We start from the raw sequence: 15,759 nt of genomic DNA, 5'->3' as shown, positions 1-15,759 counted from the left end.
CAACTCATCGACTTGACGAGGGAACCCGAAGTGCACAAATGCAAAGTTATTTTAGGACTTATTCCTGCAGCACTCTATACATCCCCTGCCTCGAGATCAGCAAATTACAATATTACGTCTCAACCAGTAGAGGTCAGTCGCTGTGCATACTCATAACGCATAATGTAGAATTAAAGTGTTTGGGGGTTACGTTACTCTTTAAACATCCTGCTACATATTAGGCACAGCTGGCACGGCTCCACAGCTGGAGAGATTTAGCACACAGTGGGGAATCTATTTCAATAGATTTATCATCAGCACTGATTGTAAAGTTGTTGTTTATTCCCCGTGTGCATGTCAACCTTCTATAACTGGAGCAGAACGAGACAATGAAAACACTGCATACCACCCTGAATGAGCACCCAGTCCCAGATAAGAAAAAGAGGAATTTATTGTATATCATCTATATACACACACTTTTAAACTAAGTCTGAAAAGATTTGCACAACATGACTTTTTTTAAAGATTGAAGTATTACATATGAACAGGATGTCTGATGGTCATATACCCATGGCAACAAACCAAACATGGACAGGAGTGTTTTGACAATTTTGGTTCAACTGACAGCAGTCGCCCTGTCTTCTCTCCCAGCTCTCCTTCTCCGGTCTGCCTGCTGAACTTCCACCCACGTTGACAGTAGCAGCAACACTTCTGGGGTACAAGCAAACAACCCGAACAAACAGGAAGAAAACAACAACAACAACAACAACAGGTAGGAAGAGACAAGTCTTAAGTTCATCTACCTCAGTGCACAGGACCCAGTGTTTGAGACAGCATGCAAAATGGGATTGTAACAGGACACATGGATTCTGGATGAAGTGATGACATAACATGAACTAAAACCCATGTGGGCATAACAGTGCAGAGCCCAACTGTGACGACTGTCAGTGTAATACTTTCATAGATTTGTCTGCAGACAGACGACAATGTAGAATGAAAACATGCAGTTTCACTTAATAGCACGTCATTCTTTGAGGTTAAAACGTCTCAACTACTCTTCACATCTAACCGTATGCTCCCTGTGGGTGAACCGTCAGCAGCCGTCTCTACTTCTGAATAAATAGCCGTTTGGCTTCATCAGAATTCAAGGCTACACGAGGCATCGAAATATTCCAGTGTCAATGAGAAAGAGATGCCACCCCGGAGGACATGATGTAGAAACATATCTGCATTACTGAACTCTCGGAAGAACTCAACAATTATACAAAAATAATAACAGGTTGCAGCGAAATGATCTGGGATCAGTAGTACCACCAAATTGCCACGAGAGGAGCAAAGTTTAAAAACAGATTCCAGCAGATGACAGTCAGTTTCCTGGTTAGAAACCATGCAGACAAAGCAAAACAACAGACCTCTGAAAGTACCGTTAACGCAAAAATCACCGTTCAGACGTCGCACTGATGCTTGTGGCGTAAAAAGGAAATAATGCATGTTTTATATACAAATCATATGTACCCATCAGTAGTGTCTAATGTCAAAAGGAAACACCCATTATGATGTCTTTACACGGGGGGGGGGGGGGGGGGGGCGCCATGGCGGCGTCCATATTTGCGCTCTTCTTCTGACAGATGGTGAGGACTTGGACTGAACCACAACATTCATTTTCATATCATATTAGACTCTGGCTTGTCACATCTCATCTCACAGTGTTCATCAATATGAAAACTATCGACAAATAAATAAAAGTGAAACCATCCCGAACGCTATCCTCGTCACATTTTAAACTAACAACAGGACTCTGGACCACGTGGGCTGTGTGTGATACCTGCAGGTGTAACACACGATGAGGAAGCTACAGTCGAGTGCAACTCATCTCTGTTTGAAGGATATTCAAGTGAGCGGTTAAAAAAAAAAAAGAAGCTAAAATGTGGGTGTTCATGCTTAAACGTCCCACTACTGGATTTGTCTAATGAGCTACAGCCTCCACCAGAGGACCACTCAGTGTCTCAGAAACATGCTAGTAGTCCAGACACCTTTTACACACAACTAGAAACAGTGCTTCAGCCTCTTTTCCCCTCACACACACACACACTCTCTCACACACACACACACACTCAGTAATGCTGCATGGCCAGTGTTATTATTCTTCAACATAAAACATTCTCGACTCTTGTGGACATGGTTAGTCCGTCATGGGACATGTTTCAGAGAGGTAAAAGGGATCAAACTAGATAATCCCGTCACTGTACAATAGTCCTAATTCCTGCCATGGGAAAAGAAAAAGGTTGATTGTGATGATACTAACAGCGGTAAGTGTAGTGGCCCATGGAGAAGGGGGGAGGTCGAAGGGAACAGGGAGGAGACACGAGGAACGAGGGGGGTGGGGCAAAGTCAAAAGGGGGGAGGGTGACTCAGTAGTTTTGGCTAAAAAGGTGAGGTAGGCCTCGTCACAACTTGGAGTGTGGCTTTAAAACTGGCAGGGTTTTCATTTGCAGTCTGTCTTTAGTGTTCGTTTCCTATGCGAGTGTCCGGTTGTGCGTCTCCAGCACACCGCATCGCCGCTCACATCTTGACGTCCTCCTCCACGCTGAGCTGAGACAGCGTCTTTTTGATGCGCAGGGCCGTCAGTCGGGCCGCTCCGTTGGCGTACCAGCACTCCCTCATGATCTTACCCATCACGCGCAGCGACTGCAGGAGAGGGAACACAGGTTAGAGGTCTGCTTTTCTATAGAGCCGCTGAATGTGTCCGCTGCAGGTGTAAAGTGTTCATCGAGTGAGATGTACCTCGTAGCTCTGCCACCAGTTGGGCACATTCGGCCTGAGTTTCTGGTCACACACCACCTTCCTCATCTCCTCTATGGAGGGGTCAGAGGGTACGAGGTCGTAGTAGGGCAGCTGGTACTCCTCGTGGATACCTGCGGTGCACAGTGTGGAAGCATTCTCAGTCGCTGGGTTTCATGCTCCCGTTCATTTATATAAATAACACCGGCTGCTGTTTGTTTACCTCCTGCATTGCAGCGACGTGCGATCTCCCAGTACACAAGGCCCAGCGCGTAAATGTCAGCACACTTGAAGGAATCAAAGTGTTTCATGTTGATTGTTTCGTCCAGGACCTCTGGAGCCATATACCTGAAGGTGGACGATCAAATATTTTAGACAATGAGTCTCTCACTGCTGTCAGACTGCTGCACCCCGTTTGTGGCACACAGCATTTGTACGGTTAAATCATTTCCTAAGAAAGGGACTCATTTCAGCTTCACAGCAGCAGGACAGTGTTGAAAGTCGGACTTATTCTACAGTGACGTGTTCATTGTTATGAAGAAACATGTTCAACAGTGCGGCTCATTAATGTGATCTTCTCGTTTGCAGACCTCCACTCGCGTGTGTTTGAGCGAATGACATTTAACATTTACCTCTTAGTGCCCACGCGTTGGTTCGGCGCTATGTCGATTGTGTCTGTGATGGACTCGTGGCGGACTGCCAGGCCGAGGTCAGCTATGGCACACATGCCGTTCTTCTTCACCAGGATATTTTTAGACTTGAGGTCTCGGTGAGCAATGCCAGGCTTACCTGCAGGACAACAGACAACACATCATTAGCATCAAGAGCTCAGCAGAAATAGCACTTACTTAACTCTCAAGTCCACGTGGTTGATGATTATTATCTCGGCCAGCAGGATCATGCGATCAGGCATGCGTGTGCCTGCATGCGGGAGTGAGTGAGTGTGCATCTCCATGTCTGACCATGGCTGATCTTTCATTTTGTTGTCACAAACTACATAATATTTAGGATCCCCAGTTATGGCTGACAGCTCAAGGACGTCTTGTGTTTGCCGTTAGTCACGCTTTCTCAAAACACCTGTTATTGCCTGTGTACCTCTCGGCTCTGCAGCTCACCGTTATTGCTTTGTAAGGTGTGTTTGGCGAACAGAACTACCAGTACCCACACTACTCTAGCTCTCACACAGCTTGGCTTTTAGCATGATTGCGTGACGTGTTGTATAAGACGACTTTGAGCCGATTGCCTGCATACATCACTGCTAGTTTTTGAGTGTTTGATGACGCGTTACAACACGTTGGTGTCTAGATGGGGGCTGAGTTGTGTTCATTTAATCAATACAGCAGTGGTCGTTGCAGACACACCTGGCAGAGATCTTTCTAGTTCGTTTATTAATTTATTGCATGCTGTGCTTAAACGCGACAGCTGATCTCACCCTGAGTGCCGAGGATCTCCATGTGTAGGTGCGCCAGGCCGCTGGCAGCGGACAGTGCCAGTTTGATCATGCCCTCGATGGTGACAGAGTAGCGGTTAAGATAGTCGAACAGAGAGCCGTGCTCATGATGGTCTGACACGAGCCACAGCTGAGTCCATGTACCATTGTCTGAAAGAGAGAAAAAAAGAAAGAGTCAGACATCATGCTTTAAATTGAACTACGATAATGGACCGTTACATCCTCACCTTTATTGTCTGCTGCAATGAATCCGAGGATGTTCTCGTGGCGCAGCATGATCGTCTGGTAGATCTCAGCCTCTCTGAACCAGGAGCGCTCCTCTCTGGATGAGAAGATCTTCACCGCCACATCTCCTCCTCTCCACTTCCCTCTCCACACCTCACCAAAACGACCCTTTCCTATTATCTCCTGCAGCACAATGGTGCGAGCCACTGTCCGCTGCACAAACAGAGGCAAACCTGCAGGGGGCAGTGGAGAGACAAACAAAAACATTAGCCAACATTCCTCGTAGACTTGTTTTTCCACTACACTATGATGTCACGTCAGAGGGCCGCTTGCACTGACCTGAGCCTGATCCGGAGGTGGACATGTCGTAGATGAGGTCCTGGAGGGTCTTGTCCTTAGCCAAGTACAGGTGGTCACAGGACGGGTCCTCCACCTCCAGCCTCTGCCTGTGGCTATAGGCCCTCTGGTGGTATTGGAACAGGAACACGCCGACCATCAGCAGCACACAGAGGAGGAACACCGGCCCTGCGATGACCGCCACCAGCTCCACCGGCCCCCAGGGACTCCCTGGGCCCGAGTCCTTTGTTGGGACTGAGAAAACAAAACGAAAGAGACGGAGAAGCAGAGGTGGTCACTTTAAATTGAAACCGGGCCACTGTTGAACTGAAGGAGCTCTGATGTTTGCTGACTGTGCCTCACCAGGGACATCAATGCTGTTGCAATAATCTACATAGCAGCAATGTGTGTTGAGCAGGCCTTCAGCACTCAGACAGTAGAAAGGTTGTCCGGGGGGGACCAGGTTGTCCCGGTTGATACAGATGCGTACGTGTTGCTCCTTCCCCTGGATGTAGTATGTGGAGGCCATGCAGGCGCCATCTGTTTCACACTCGTAGCCAGTCTTCTCACAGTTTGTGCAGTTACAATGTAAAGCTGCGGGGAAAAGGTCAGAGAGAGTTAAGTAAATATCAATTCCTCAGACGGAGCCATGGCGGTTAAAAAAACATTTCACTTCCCCGCTATGTCCAGCAGGGGGCAAGCTAACCCCACAGTTTCACCACAGGGTCTGGAGATTGTCCTGTTCAGTTGTGGGCATTTTGTCACAATGTAGACACAGAGTTTGGAATTTAGCCGCAGCAGCCAGACGGCCCCGGCAGCCCTGAAATCAGATCCTTCACTGCAGATGAACCCAAACACGCAGGGTGGAGACAGACTTGCCCAGTGGGACAGACAAAGTGAAACCCAACAAGGGAAGAGGGCTACTGCCAAATCCCCAATGCAGCATTCTGCTCCATTCTTCTCCCACCGACACAGAGCGCTGCCGCCGTCTACGCTAATGAGACAGGCGCTTTATTGCGCACGGCACACTCCTGCGCAGGTACCTTATTAAAGCGGCCACAATGGAACTCCTGCCGCCGCCATGATAAAAACTACGGTGGCCCATCTTCACAAGCAAGAAGAGGTCAGTGCCAGAAAGTCCTTCCGGATTTGCCACATCTGAAACTGAACCAGAGTCGGGTTGGGCAATCCGAGAGTGAGAAACTGCAAACTGATTCGATTTGGAGAGAAATGTGATTTTGAGTCACACATGCTTCTCATTTAGAGTAAGGTCAGCTCAAAAGGCTACTTTCCAAGGTTTTCTACAAGCAAACAGAGGGCCAAGCAGGACCCGGCAAGGCTAGAGGAGACTCGTTTTCACATGGTGAAAACCCCGGGAAGCAGTGGAGCTCAACGGAACCTCTGTCACCGTCCGACTGACAACAGGGCCGCTTGTGAGGCGCGACAGACCGAGAGCCGATTCTTGGTCAGAAAACTGAAGACAAAACACTGGATTGGCGAAGACGAGACCATCGTACCAACAACAACAACAACACAGGAGGACACACAAAGCAGAGAGGAATTTAAATCCTTTCCCCCTCAAAAAGAAAAAGAGGCTCAGCAGCAGTTGGACCGCCAACAATATCTGGACCGGAGAAAATAAAAGATTTTAAGAGTGCCAAGCCTCCACTAATCCTCTGTGTCTTTGGGTGTTTGTCAAAAAAGTGTCAGCAAATTTGAGGACATTCATTCAAATGAGTAATAAACTGATTGCGCCATCAGCATGCAACACCCAAGTGGCCAAAACCACAAACCCGGTGTCATCGGAATGGCTTTCACTGAGCTGAATTCTGGGAAGTTGCATTGTGTGGGAGCATACTTTGCATGTAGCGTATGCTGATGCGCCCATGCTTGTCCACAGAGTGGTAACATTTCTCATCTGTTTAGTGTTTGTGTGCGCGTGTGTGTGTGTTGCTCTCCAGGAGGCGAGCGGGAAAGTGGCAGGAACTCTTGGAGTGTGTCCAAATTCACCACAGTTCGCATGCAGATGGAATTTCCTGCAGATTACGCAGAGGTGAAGCAGGCTGGGCCCGATAAGGAGAGGAAAACAAGCCAATCGGCAGCATTGGTGGAGCGAATGGTTCAGCCAAATATAACGGCTGACAGGAGTAACAGCTGCGGGTCAGAAAGCTGGAAGATGCTCTACATCAATCACCAAAGCAAGACATCTTGAATCCCTTCTTCCATTAAGCTGCACACTTCCTCTAGGCTTGATGTTTACTACTTCTCAGTGAAAGAACTCAATCAGCGAGTGAGACCAGACGGGAGCCATTTAGATCAATACATCCTCAAAGAACGAGGAAGAAAACGTACATTCCTCAGACAAACACATATTCAGCAACATTAACAGCCATCTGATAAGAACACCATGGTGTACAATGAGCAGCCATCATGGAGACGGTGTGTGGTGAGACAGATGGTGCACAGACGTACAGACAGAGGCTCAGCAAGGAAACCAAACATGGCTGAAAACACACAGTCCCTCCTCGAGTGTGCCATGGATGGTTTGTGGTCTACCAAGAGTTTGGATTGTGGTAAAGTCTTCCCTTTCGTTAAAGGCTACCTTGTGAATTACCATGTGTGTAGTCTGCTCCCACACAAACAAGAGTCAACGCTACGGGCTGCCAATGTGAAGAGAGATCGTCATTTTATGGATATTGACAGAGATGGAAACCATTTATAGATCAAAATAACCCGATTCAGCTACTTATATACCTAACAAATGATGGTCATTCATCACATTGAAGTAAAAAACAAATAGTATTGCCACTAAACAGTCCTGCTTATTGAATCGCAGCGTTCCCCTGCAACACTTCCCATTACAACCAATAAAAGCAGAAATATTAAAGGGAAGCCTCTCCAGACAAATCTCTGGGACCCGTCAGAAGAGGTTACACCACCTATAGGCCTTGACAAACTTTCACAAAAGACGACATAATATGAAACTAAGATCGCCAAAAAGAAAATAAGTAAATTAAAAGATTAATGTCAAGCAAGACGGTACACAAGTACACAACTAATTCAAACAACGTCTAAGAAAGAAATCCTCGCCCACTGGCATTTACCGAAATGCCATGTTTGCACAGCGCTCTGCATATCTCACTGAATTCGGAGCAGACGTGTTACATAGCTCGACTTGAAGGAGCAACATCAAGCCTAGATACACACGGATCGGAGTGAACTCGGCGTGTATGCGGTTTTGGAGTGAACTCTGCTCTTGTATCCACGTAATTGGTGGTCTTCACACTGGTTCTTTGTGTGGAGATTAAGACGACATGAGGAGGGATTGGACTGGCCCTGCACGAACAAAGAGCGGAGTGGAGTGGGGAGCGTGGAGCCGTGTGGGGGGGATGGGCGGCGCACGGGGGGGGACCGACCAGGGCTAACAGTAACAACTCCAACGTTTGGGGGGGGGGGGTTCTGCTCCGGGCCAGACAGGAAGGGGGCCGGCCCCAAGTCGGTCAGGACAATACGGAGGGAGGGAGGGGGGGGGGGGGGGGGGGGGGTCAACGAGCGGGATTTACAGGGGGGGGGGGGCCAGCTGCGGTTGGGGTCTGCCCAAGTGACCAGCTGCGACCGTCATTAAAACCCAGTCTAGACTTTGACTTGCGGGAGGGGGGGGTAAATAACAGGAAAAGGGAACCGTGGAGGAAAAAGAGGGGAGCGCACGGCGCAGAGCGCGACTCCTCTGAGCCGCTCGTGTGTGAAGTTCCTATCATTCCGTTCATGTTGGGACAGGAAACGGCAGACACGGTGAGGAAGGGATTAATAAAACATTGTTGCCACAACCAGCATCGCCTTAACTTGGACCCAGCTAAAAACCACAGCGTAGTCCCACTCCAAACACCTTCACACATTCACCTTAATGACCGGGCTCTGTGAGCATGCCGGTGTGTACGTGTTGCTCACAACTACTCATGGGCAGCAACACAGTCAAAACAGGAGGCGAGCTTCTCTGGTACGGTAAAATGAGATGAAAACACAGTGAGTTTCTGGGAGCTGAACGACACAGACAGACAGTCGTGTGTGTGTGTGTGTGTGTGTGTGTGTGTGTGTGTGTACGGGGAGCAGAGCACCATTACCAAAATGCACTGGCTGAAATTAAATCCATATAGATACCAGACTAAGAGCTGATCAAGACAAGCAGACGCCACCAGACAGTGCGAGTGCAAACACACACACACCACAACTGTGTCCTAATCAATGTTAGGGGAAGAAAAGTCATTACCTTTGTCTGCATCTCAGGGTCAGATTACTGATCTGATTCTCAAGTGAAGTCTCTGGGGCTGCGTCTAGTGTCTCTACCAACCAGCAGCCTGCAGGCTACAGCCCATCCCGTCTGTGTCTGCTGCCCTGGATTAGTTCAAAGGCACACCAATGTGAGCACGGGCTCACTTTGGATTTCTCGCTGCTCAGATTCCCAAACCGGTGTATGTTGCCTCCACTATAATACCCCAGTATGTTGCAGTGCTTTGAGCCAATGCATCTGATCTGCCGTGTGACCTGAGATCAAAAAACATTCTGAGTATCAGCAGACCACAGACTCTGCAATTACGCCCGTTTTCGATCTTTCTATAACTGTTCAAATGCAAATTGTTCTTTTCGGCAAGTTATTGTATATTTGATTGTGTTTAGATAACAATAACAGTTGACAACTTTGGCTTCCACGTGAACTGAAAAAAAGAGGTTTATATTATTTTTTCTCATCATAAATTAGGGCTGATCGGTGGAAGAAGTATAATTTAGTGTGAGTGCTGGAGCTCTGTTTTGTAGCTTACAATATGGGTTATCCTAAACTGGAGCTGGGTATTGTCTGAAATGTGTTTTTCTCACCCTCTCTTTTTAATAATGCAGTAAAACCCCATTTTCTAACATTAAAGAATGAGACCAGAATACCATTTTAAAACAAAAACGTTACATTGTAGACGACAATGGCACGTATGGAAAAACCAAATGGAAAAAACAAAAAAGATGCTTCTGTACTGTTGTTTTGCATACAATACATAATCGGTTAATCTTGCGACACCAAAACAACTTATTCTGGGTATCATCATCCAATAAGTCCGACATTGACGCTGTGATGATGTAGGAAATACACAGGGACCGCCACAAAGACTGACTCATATTGAAATCTGTGCTCTTTTTTTATTACATTTACCGTTAAAAAATAAAGGAACTGCCGCCAAGTGAACCACTTCTTACGTTTTAAGTCCACGTCAACATGGGAGGCCTGAGAAAGGTGAAAGACAGTGGTTTAAATTGTACTTCTAGCTCTAGATTATACACACTTGCTCTATATTCCCCCAAGCTAAAGATGTCTTACTAACGGCCCTCCCCGAGATCAGACCAATCAGAAGGCTGCATACCTTCAAGCTTAACATTACGAGGCAGAGCAGGTCTCATCTATATTCCAACAAGTGACAAAAAAACAAATTAAACACCTCTACAAAGAGACACGTAATGGAGGACGGGTGTCGGGTTCAGCCCCATAGACACGAACTCACAGACACCGGGTCTGTCTGGGTGCACTGTGACAATAACAACATTCAAGGTATGGCACAAGAAGCAGACGTCATTATTCCACTGACATAAAAAACAAAAAACCTTTAAAACAAAGAAAGCGTCCTGAGTAAATTAAAAGCCCGGATAAGTGCACAAGCAAAGGTGAAATTGCCGGCTCTGCTGTGGTAGTAGTCTCTTGTGGTCCATCATTGGTAATGGGGGAGATGGGTCAGTCAGGGGCTACGCTGTCTGCTGTAGCAATTAGGGCCCTGTGCCTCCGGGCCATCGGGGGTCATTAACGACACGGTGATTACGGAGGAAAACTAGACCACCGCAGACCTGACCTGACCGCCTCAGGGCAGCACGATAGAAACAGTTGGTAAACACAGATTTTCAAAAGAGGAGGAAGAGTCTGGGCGAGGATATAGACCTGACATTTTATACAGAGGACGTGTAACTTAATTTAAGAATACTTTAGCAGCAGGGACCCGGCAGCCCAAACATCCGTCTGTCTAGAACACGCCTCAACAACTGCTACACATTTGGGAACAAAACAACTTTCTCCATCTCAAGCCTGGACATATCACCAACCCCCCCCCCCCCCCTCTAAACTCCTCTATTTACAGACACACACACACCTTTGAAGCACCTAATGAGTTTCAACCGTTCTCCGCACATTCCCTTGGCTCTGATCTGATGGGCAGGTGTACACTTGTTCCAATCTCACTAGCTCGTGCTTCCTGAACTCATTCACATCCAAGTCGACGTTAAAACAGCAAATGTAGCAGAGTTTAGCTCTGCACAGGTTCGAAGTAGAGACTTCTTCTTCCGTTTCCAATCACCCCGTCTGTGGAAGTTTGAGTCTGTCCCACAGCGAGGAGGCCAGAGCACGTGTCCCGCTGCTTTTTACAGTGGACACGCTGCAATAAGAAATCTACCAAGACTGGTTTACAATTAAAAGGAATTTAATCCCACAGTCTTTACAGTGAAGTACACTATTTCCATGAAATATTAAATCAATAAAACCCCGTTTGCAAAAAACTCAACTCAGCTCCTCAGGTATAAAACCCGTCCGTCCTCTGAGAGCCATCACGTGAGAGAGAAAAAGACTTGAAATGAAACCACCCACATCCGTTCAAAACACCTCCTCTTCCGTTTATCCCAATTCCTATTGGCTAACTTCCAGGAGTGTATTCGCCTGTCTGCCTTTCTGTCCCTGAGTTTACTAACACATTCAAAGACTGTCAGTTATTGCTTAATCCCTTCTATGATAATCCTTCAGTATAAAAGTTTAACTTCTGCAACTTGGCAGAAGCTTCATGTCTTTTAGCGACTAATCCTAAAACACGTTATGTTTATCTTAATTACGCATTCCCAATACACTTATGATTATGACTAATTATGAATTCTTAATTATTGAACACTTTTATTATATCTACTAAACACACAGTTCTATGCTCAAATTTCTTACACGTCTTTGATTTGACACAAGGGCACTTCGGGGAATGACAAGACTCCGGCATAGTCTTGATAAGGGCTACTAAAGGCGAGTGCAGAGTCCACGAGCTAGCAGGAGCTCATCTAACCAAAGGCCTTCCTTTCACCTGTGAGGGGGGGGGGGGCACAGCCGATGCTAAAGCTTGATTCAGCACTTTATGGTGGCAGTGAGTGAGTAAAAGCAGAAGTGGGACCACAGATAAAGTACAGATTCAATTCTGATAAAGTACCTTTTATGTGACAGTGGTAGAGATTAAGAAGGGAAAGGAGGAAGCAGTGTGGTATCAGTGCCCATATCACATTGCTATCGTCTTCAACGCACCCAGGCAGACTGCGTCACACAGGCATGTAATTCCCATCACACTAGTGACTCGTAATCCGTATGAAAGTCAACAACACGTGACGGATTCATCAAAGCCGTGAGTAAAGCGTATTCTCACAGCAACATGCTACATTCGCCACAGCAGGCCTGGAGTCTGCTCTAGTGCAGCTACTTTCAGGTTTGTCTGGTTTCAGTCCCTGCGTGGTGTAATCCATTAAACGGTGTGAAACCATGGCTCCAGACAGGCTGGTGGGCCCCTTACACGGCAGGCCCCGCCAGCTGGACAATCCCACCGTCAACCCCCCTGTGTGCTCAGGCCACATACCCCGACCCCCCCCCCCCCCCCCCCCTCTCGCACATCACTGGTAATATTGGAGTAACCCAGTCAAACACTGACCATTCAAGGTGTGATCATTTTTCTAGCTGCTGCACCCTGATCTAAACTAAGCGGGGGAGGAATACTTATGATTGGACCGATGACTAAACCGTTTAAAGCACAACATTCACTTGTTTTTGTTTTTATTACTTAGTTTATCTGCTGAGTGGCAAGTTGCAACCCGGCAAAGGACAAAAACAAATGGGAGGTTTGCATAACCCGAGACATGCTTGTGTCTCAAATGAAAATGATGAAATTATTGATGCCAACGTGTGGCGTTTAGAGTAAAGTTAGAGGATTAGACAAGCTGCAAAGGGCAAGCGCGGGGTTTTTAGTACAACACAGGCCCGCTGTGGGGCTGGGTGTCAGCTGCCCCGGCAGACGGGGAGGATTCAAACTGAAGCAGCCCCGTAACTGGCGCCTCATAAGACCCCACTTGCCACATTTCCATCACAATGAACCCAGACTTCAACTCTGACTTGTGTCTGGGACGGCTGAATGCACGGCTGTTGTCACCCTACGCCAGCATTCACTGTCTGCTGGAGGCCACTAAGCAGCCTTTTCACGCCTTACAAATAGACACCAATGCAAGAACTGCCAGTGTTTACTCTCTAAAAAAAACACATTTCATGCACAGCCGAGGTTAGGCCTTCGTTCAGAGACTCCTTTCTGCTCCATCCAGAGGCACACAACATGCGAGGAGACTGTCAGTGACCACATGCTCCACCGGGCTGCTATCATCAGAGTGTTGTACCAGAGCAGTGATAAGCAGTCACAACCCAGCAAGAGATTGTTTTGTAAATACGTTAGCATAACAGCAACAGATAACTTATTAAAACACCAACAGGAGACTGGGTTATTAGTCGCCACCTGGTGTGCCTTTACGCCATAATAAATGATTTTATTTCAGTCGTGTAGCTCTCAAACGAACCACAATTATCAACAGTATTCAACTTTAAGTCCATTATCCAGTGAGCTAGCCAACGTTAGCTGGCGCCTCGAAACAAACAGCACCACCATGTTGTTGTTGTGGTTGTAGCGACTTGTTCAATAAGGACCAAGTCACACGTCGAGTTTTTGTCAAACACAAACAAACAAACGCGGCATGACTTGTGGTTCGGGACGAACAGCAGCCGTGGCTCTGAGGTCGACGCTAGCTCGACACGGGTTAGCCCAAATCCCCGACACAGAGCTCCATGACGAGGAGCGACAACAGGCGATGCCCAGTCCAGGAAAACACACCGAGACAAAAGCCGGAGAGGCGCTCACATGAAACTTACCATCACCGAGAGCCGCCAACCCGACCAGGGCCAGAAGCGTTAGAGACATTTCTTTTACAGCCATTTCTTCAACATTCCCATCTCTCCGCGATGAAATGCGTCCCGTAAGTGTTTCGTTATCAACACGACCCGACCTGCAACACGACCACAGTCCGACCGCACACACCACACAGCCAAATACGAGCCAGCCAGCCAGCCACCGGGCTCGTGACGCGTTTAAAGGGGTGTGTGCGCGTGTTTAAAGGGGAGGGCTGCTGCTGCTGCGAGTACCCTTCTGCCACTGAGGTCACGGCTGTGTGTGGTAAATAAAACAGGTTCTCACATTATCAAAAGACGATCACAATATGAGGATGTTTTGAGTTAATACATCTCTACATTACCATTTAAATGTAGAATATTATTTTATTTTGTCAATTTGTGTAAATATGCATTGTAAATTTATTGCAGTTATGTCTTCCTGGATATGCATTTTAAATATGCTATTATAATATTTATATGTCGTTTTATGGGTGAACTGTGTTTTCCAGGATTTCATGGATGAATGTATGGACCATTAACTTTGCTTGAGGTCACATGACATTGTGCATTTGGTGAATCTTGTTGAAACATTATATATATTTTGGGAACAAACTGGGTCAAACTGAAGATGTTGAATCACAAAATGAGCAGAATTGTTTGTTCTTGAAATATAGATGTTTTCCCTTTTTAAAAGTGATTTAGAAATTAGTTTGAAAGTAAACTCCTCACATTGATTTGGGCAAAATGTTGCATTCTTCCTTTGAAAATGACAAAATAAAACAACAAATGGGAGCTTATAAAAAAATCATACTTAGGTTTAAAATGGGCTTCACTCAAAGATAGTGTTAACATTTTTTTAACCTTTTTTTATTAACAGCAGGCTTTTCATTCAGTGTTGATTCTGAAGATTGTGCAGGTGGGGATTTGTCTATTTGAGGCAAAAATGTATTGAGGGAACAAACTGGGTCTAGCTTGCTGCCTTCCATTGTTTTATTAATGAAAATGTAAAATCTCTTTTTATGACACGAGAAATGAGTTTCACTCATAAAGATGATGCTAACGACGGTGAAAACAGTGAAAATAATCTGATGCCATCTTTGTTAGTTGTTCTTCAAAATGTACCCAGGGAATTAATGATTTCAATACAGTCAGTATATCATTTATTTCACAGTAAATTATGATTATGATCATACAATGATGTTTATGCCTTAAAGATTATGCCAAACTAAATATGTTGCATAAATTCATTCCCACCCCCAATCTGTTCACTGGTTTTATGGCTTGAAACGAACAGCAACACATTTAACTTGGTTATGCTTAGTTTATGTATTCCTGATTGAGGTTATTATTCAAGACAGGACTTTGGGTGACTGATCCATTTGAAACTAATTCACTCAAAGCACCATCTGGATGTAACTGGCCTACTTGGCCACTTGGCATTATCACTGAAAAAGTAAAATAATGAAATTACTCTTCTCATGACATACAAATATGGTCTTAAAAAAGACATTAAAACAAAAAGCCAGAAGTAGTTAACATATCGGATGACTGATAACATCTTGTTCCTTCAAAATGTGTGCACATGGTCAGTCACTAAACTTGTGATTCATTTAAACTAGGCTACTCCCCCATTTAAACATAGTCATCTAAAGGCAAATAAAAGAGGAAATCAATGTAACTGTGGCTGACTACGACAAGACAGCATGTTGGCCTTATATGCACAGCAGGGGACGATGGGACTTCCTGTATTGTTCCTGGCAGCACCAGTATTAGGTTTTTCAGACCATGACACGTGTGTGTCTATCCATCCATATTTAAAGACAAATCAATAATCTAACAAATCCTTTATTGCTATTATAGCTTTGGAGCACTGCAGCGGTGGAATCTATACTTTAATCAGCTGTCTACTGATCAAAAGCTGGAAGACCAATTTGGTTTGCATAAAAAAAAAAAA

General features: G+C 46.0%; 1 protein-coding gene across 1 annotated transcript; it reads right to left on the bottom strand.

Moving 5' to 3' along the window:
• Window positions 1–392: 392 nt before the first annotated feature.
• Window positions 393–13,941, bottom strand: acvr1ba (activin A receptor type 1Ba). Its single transcript, XM_079274534.1, has 9 exons — window positions 13,788–13,941; window positions 5,135–5,365; window positions 4,775–5,026; window positions 4,438–4,668; window positions 4,193–4,360; window positions 3,393–3,549; window positions 2,984–3,108; window positions 2,764–2,894; window positions 393–2,667 (listed from the first exon to the last, which is right to left on the bottom strand). The coding sequence occupies exons 1-9, from the start codon at window positions 13,849–13,851 to the stop codon at window positions 2,542–2,544; spliced, it is 1,485 nt and encodes a 494-aa protein (XP_079130660.1). The 5' UTR covers window positions 13,852–13,941; the 3' UTR covers window positions 393–2,541.
• Window positions 13,942–15,759: the final 1,818 nt, after the last annotated feature.

This window comes from Melanostigma gelatinosum (assembly GCF_949748355.1).
Source record: "Melanostigma gelatinosum genome assembly, chromosome: 8".
Taxonomy (NCBI): Eukaryota; Metazoa; Chordata; class Actinopteri; order Perciformes; family Zoarcidae; genus Melanostigma; species Melanostigma gelatinosum.
The sequence above is the reverse complement of the archived record's forward strand: the minus strand, read 5'-3'. Positions and strand labels throughout refer to the sequence as shown.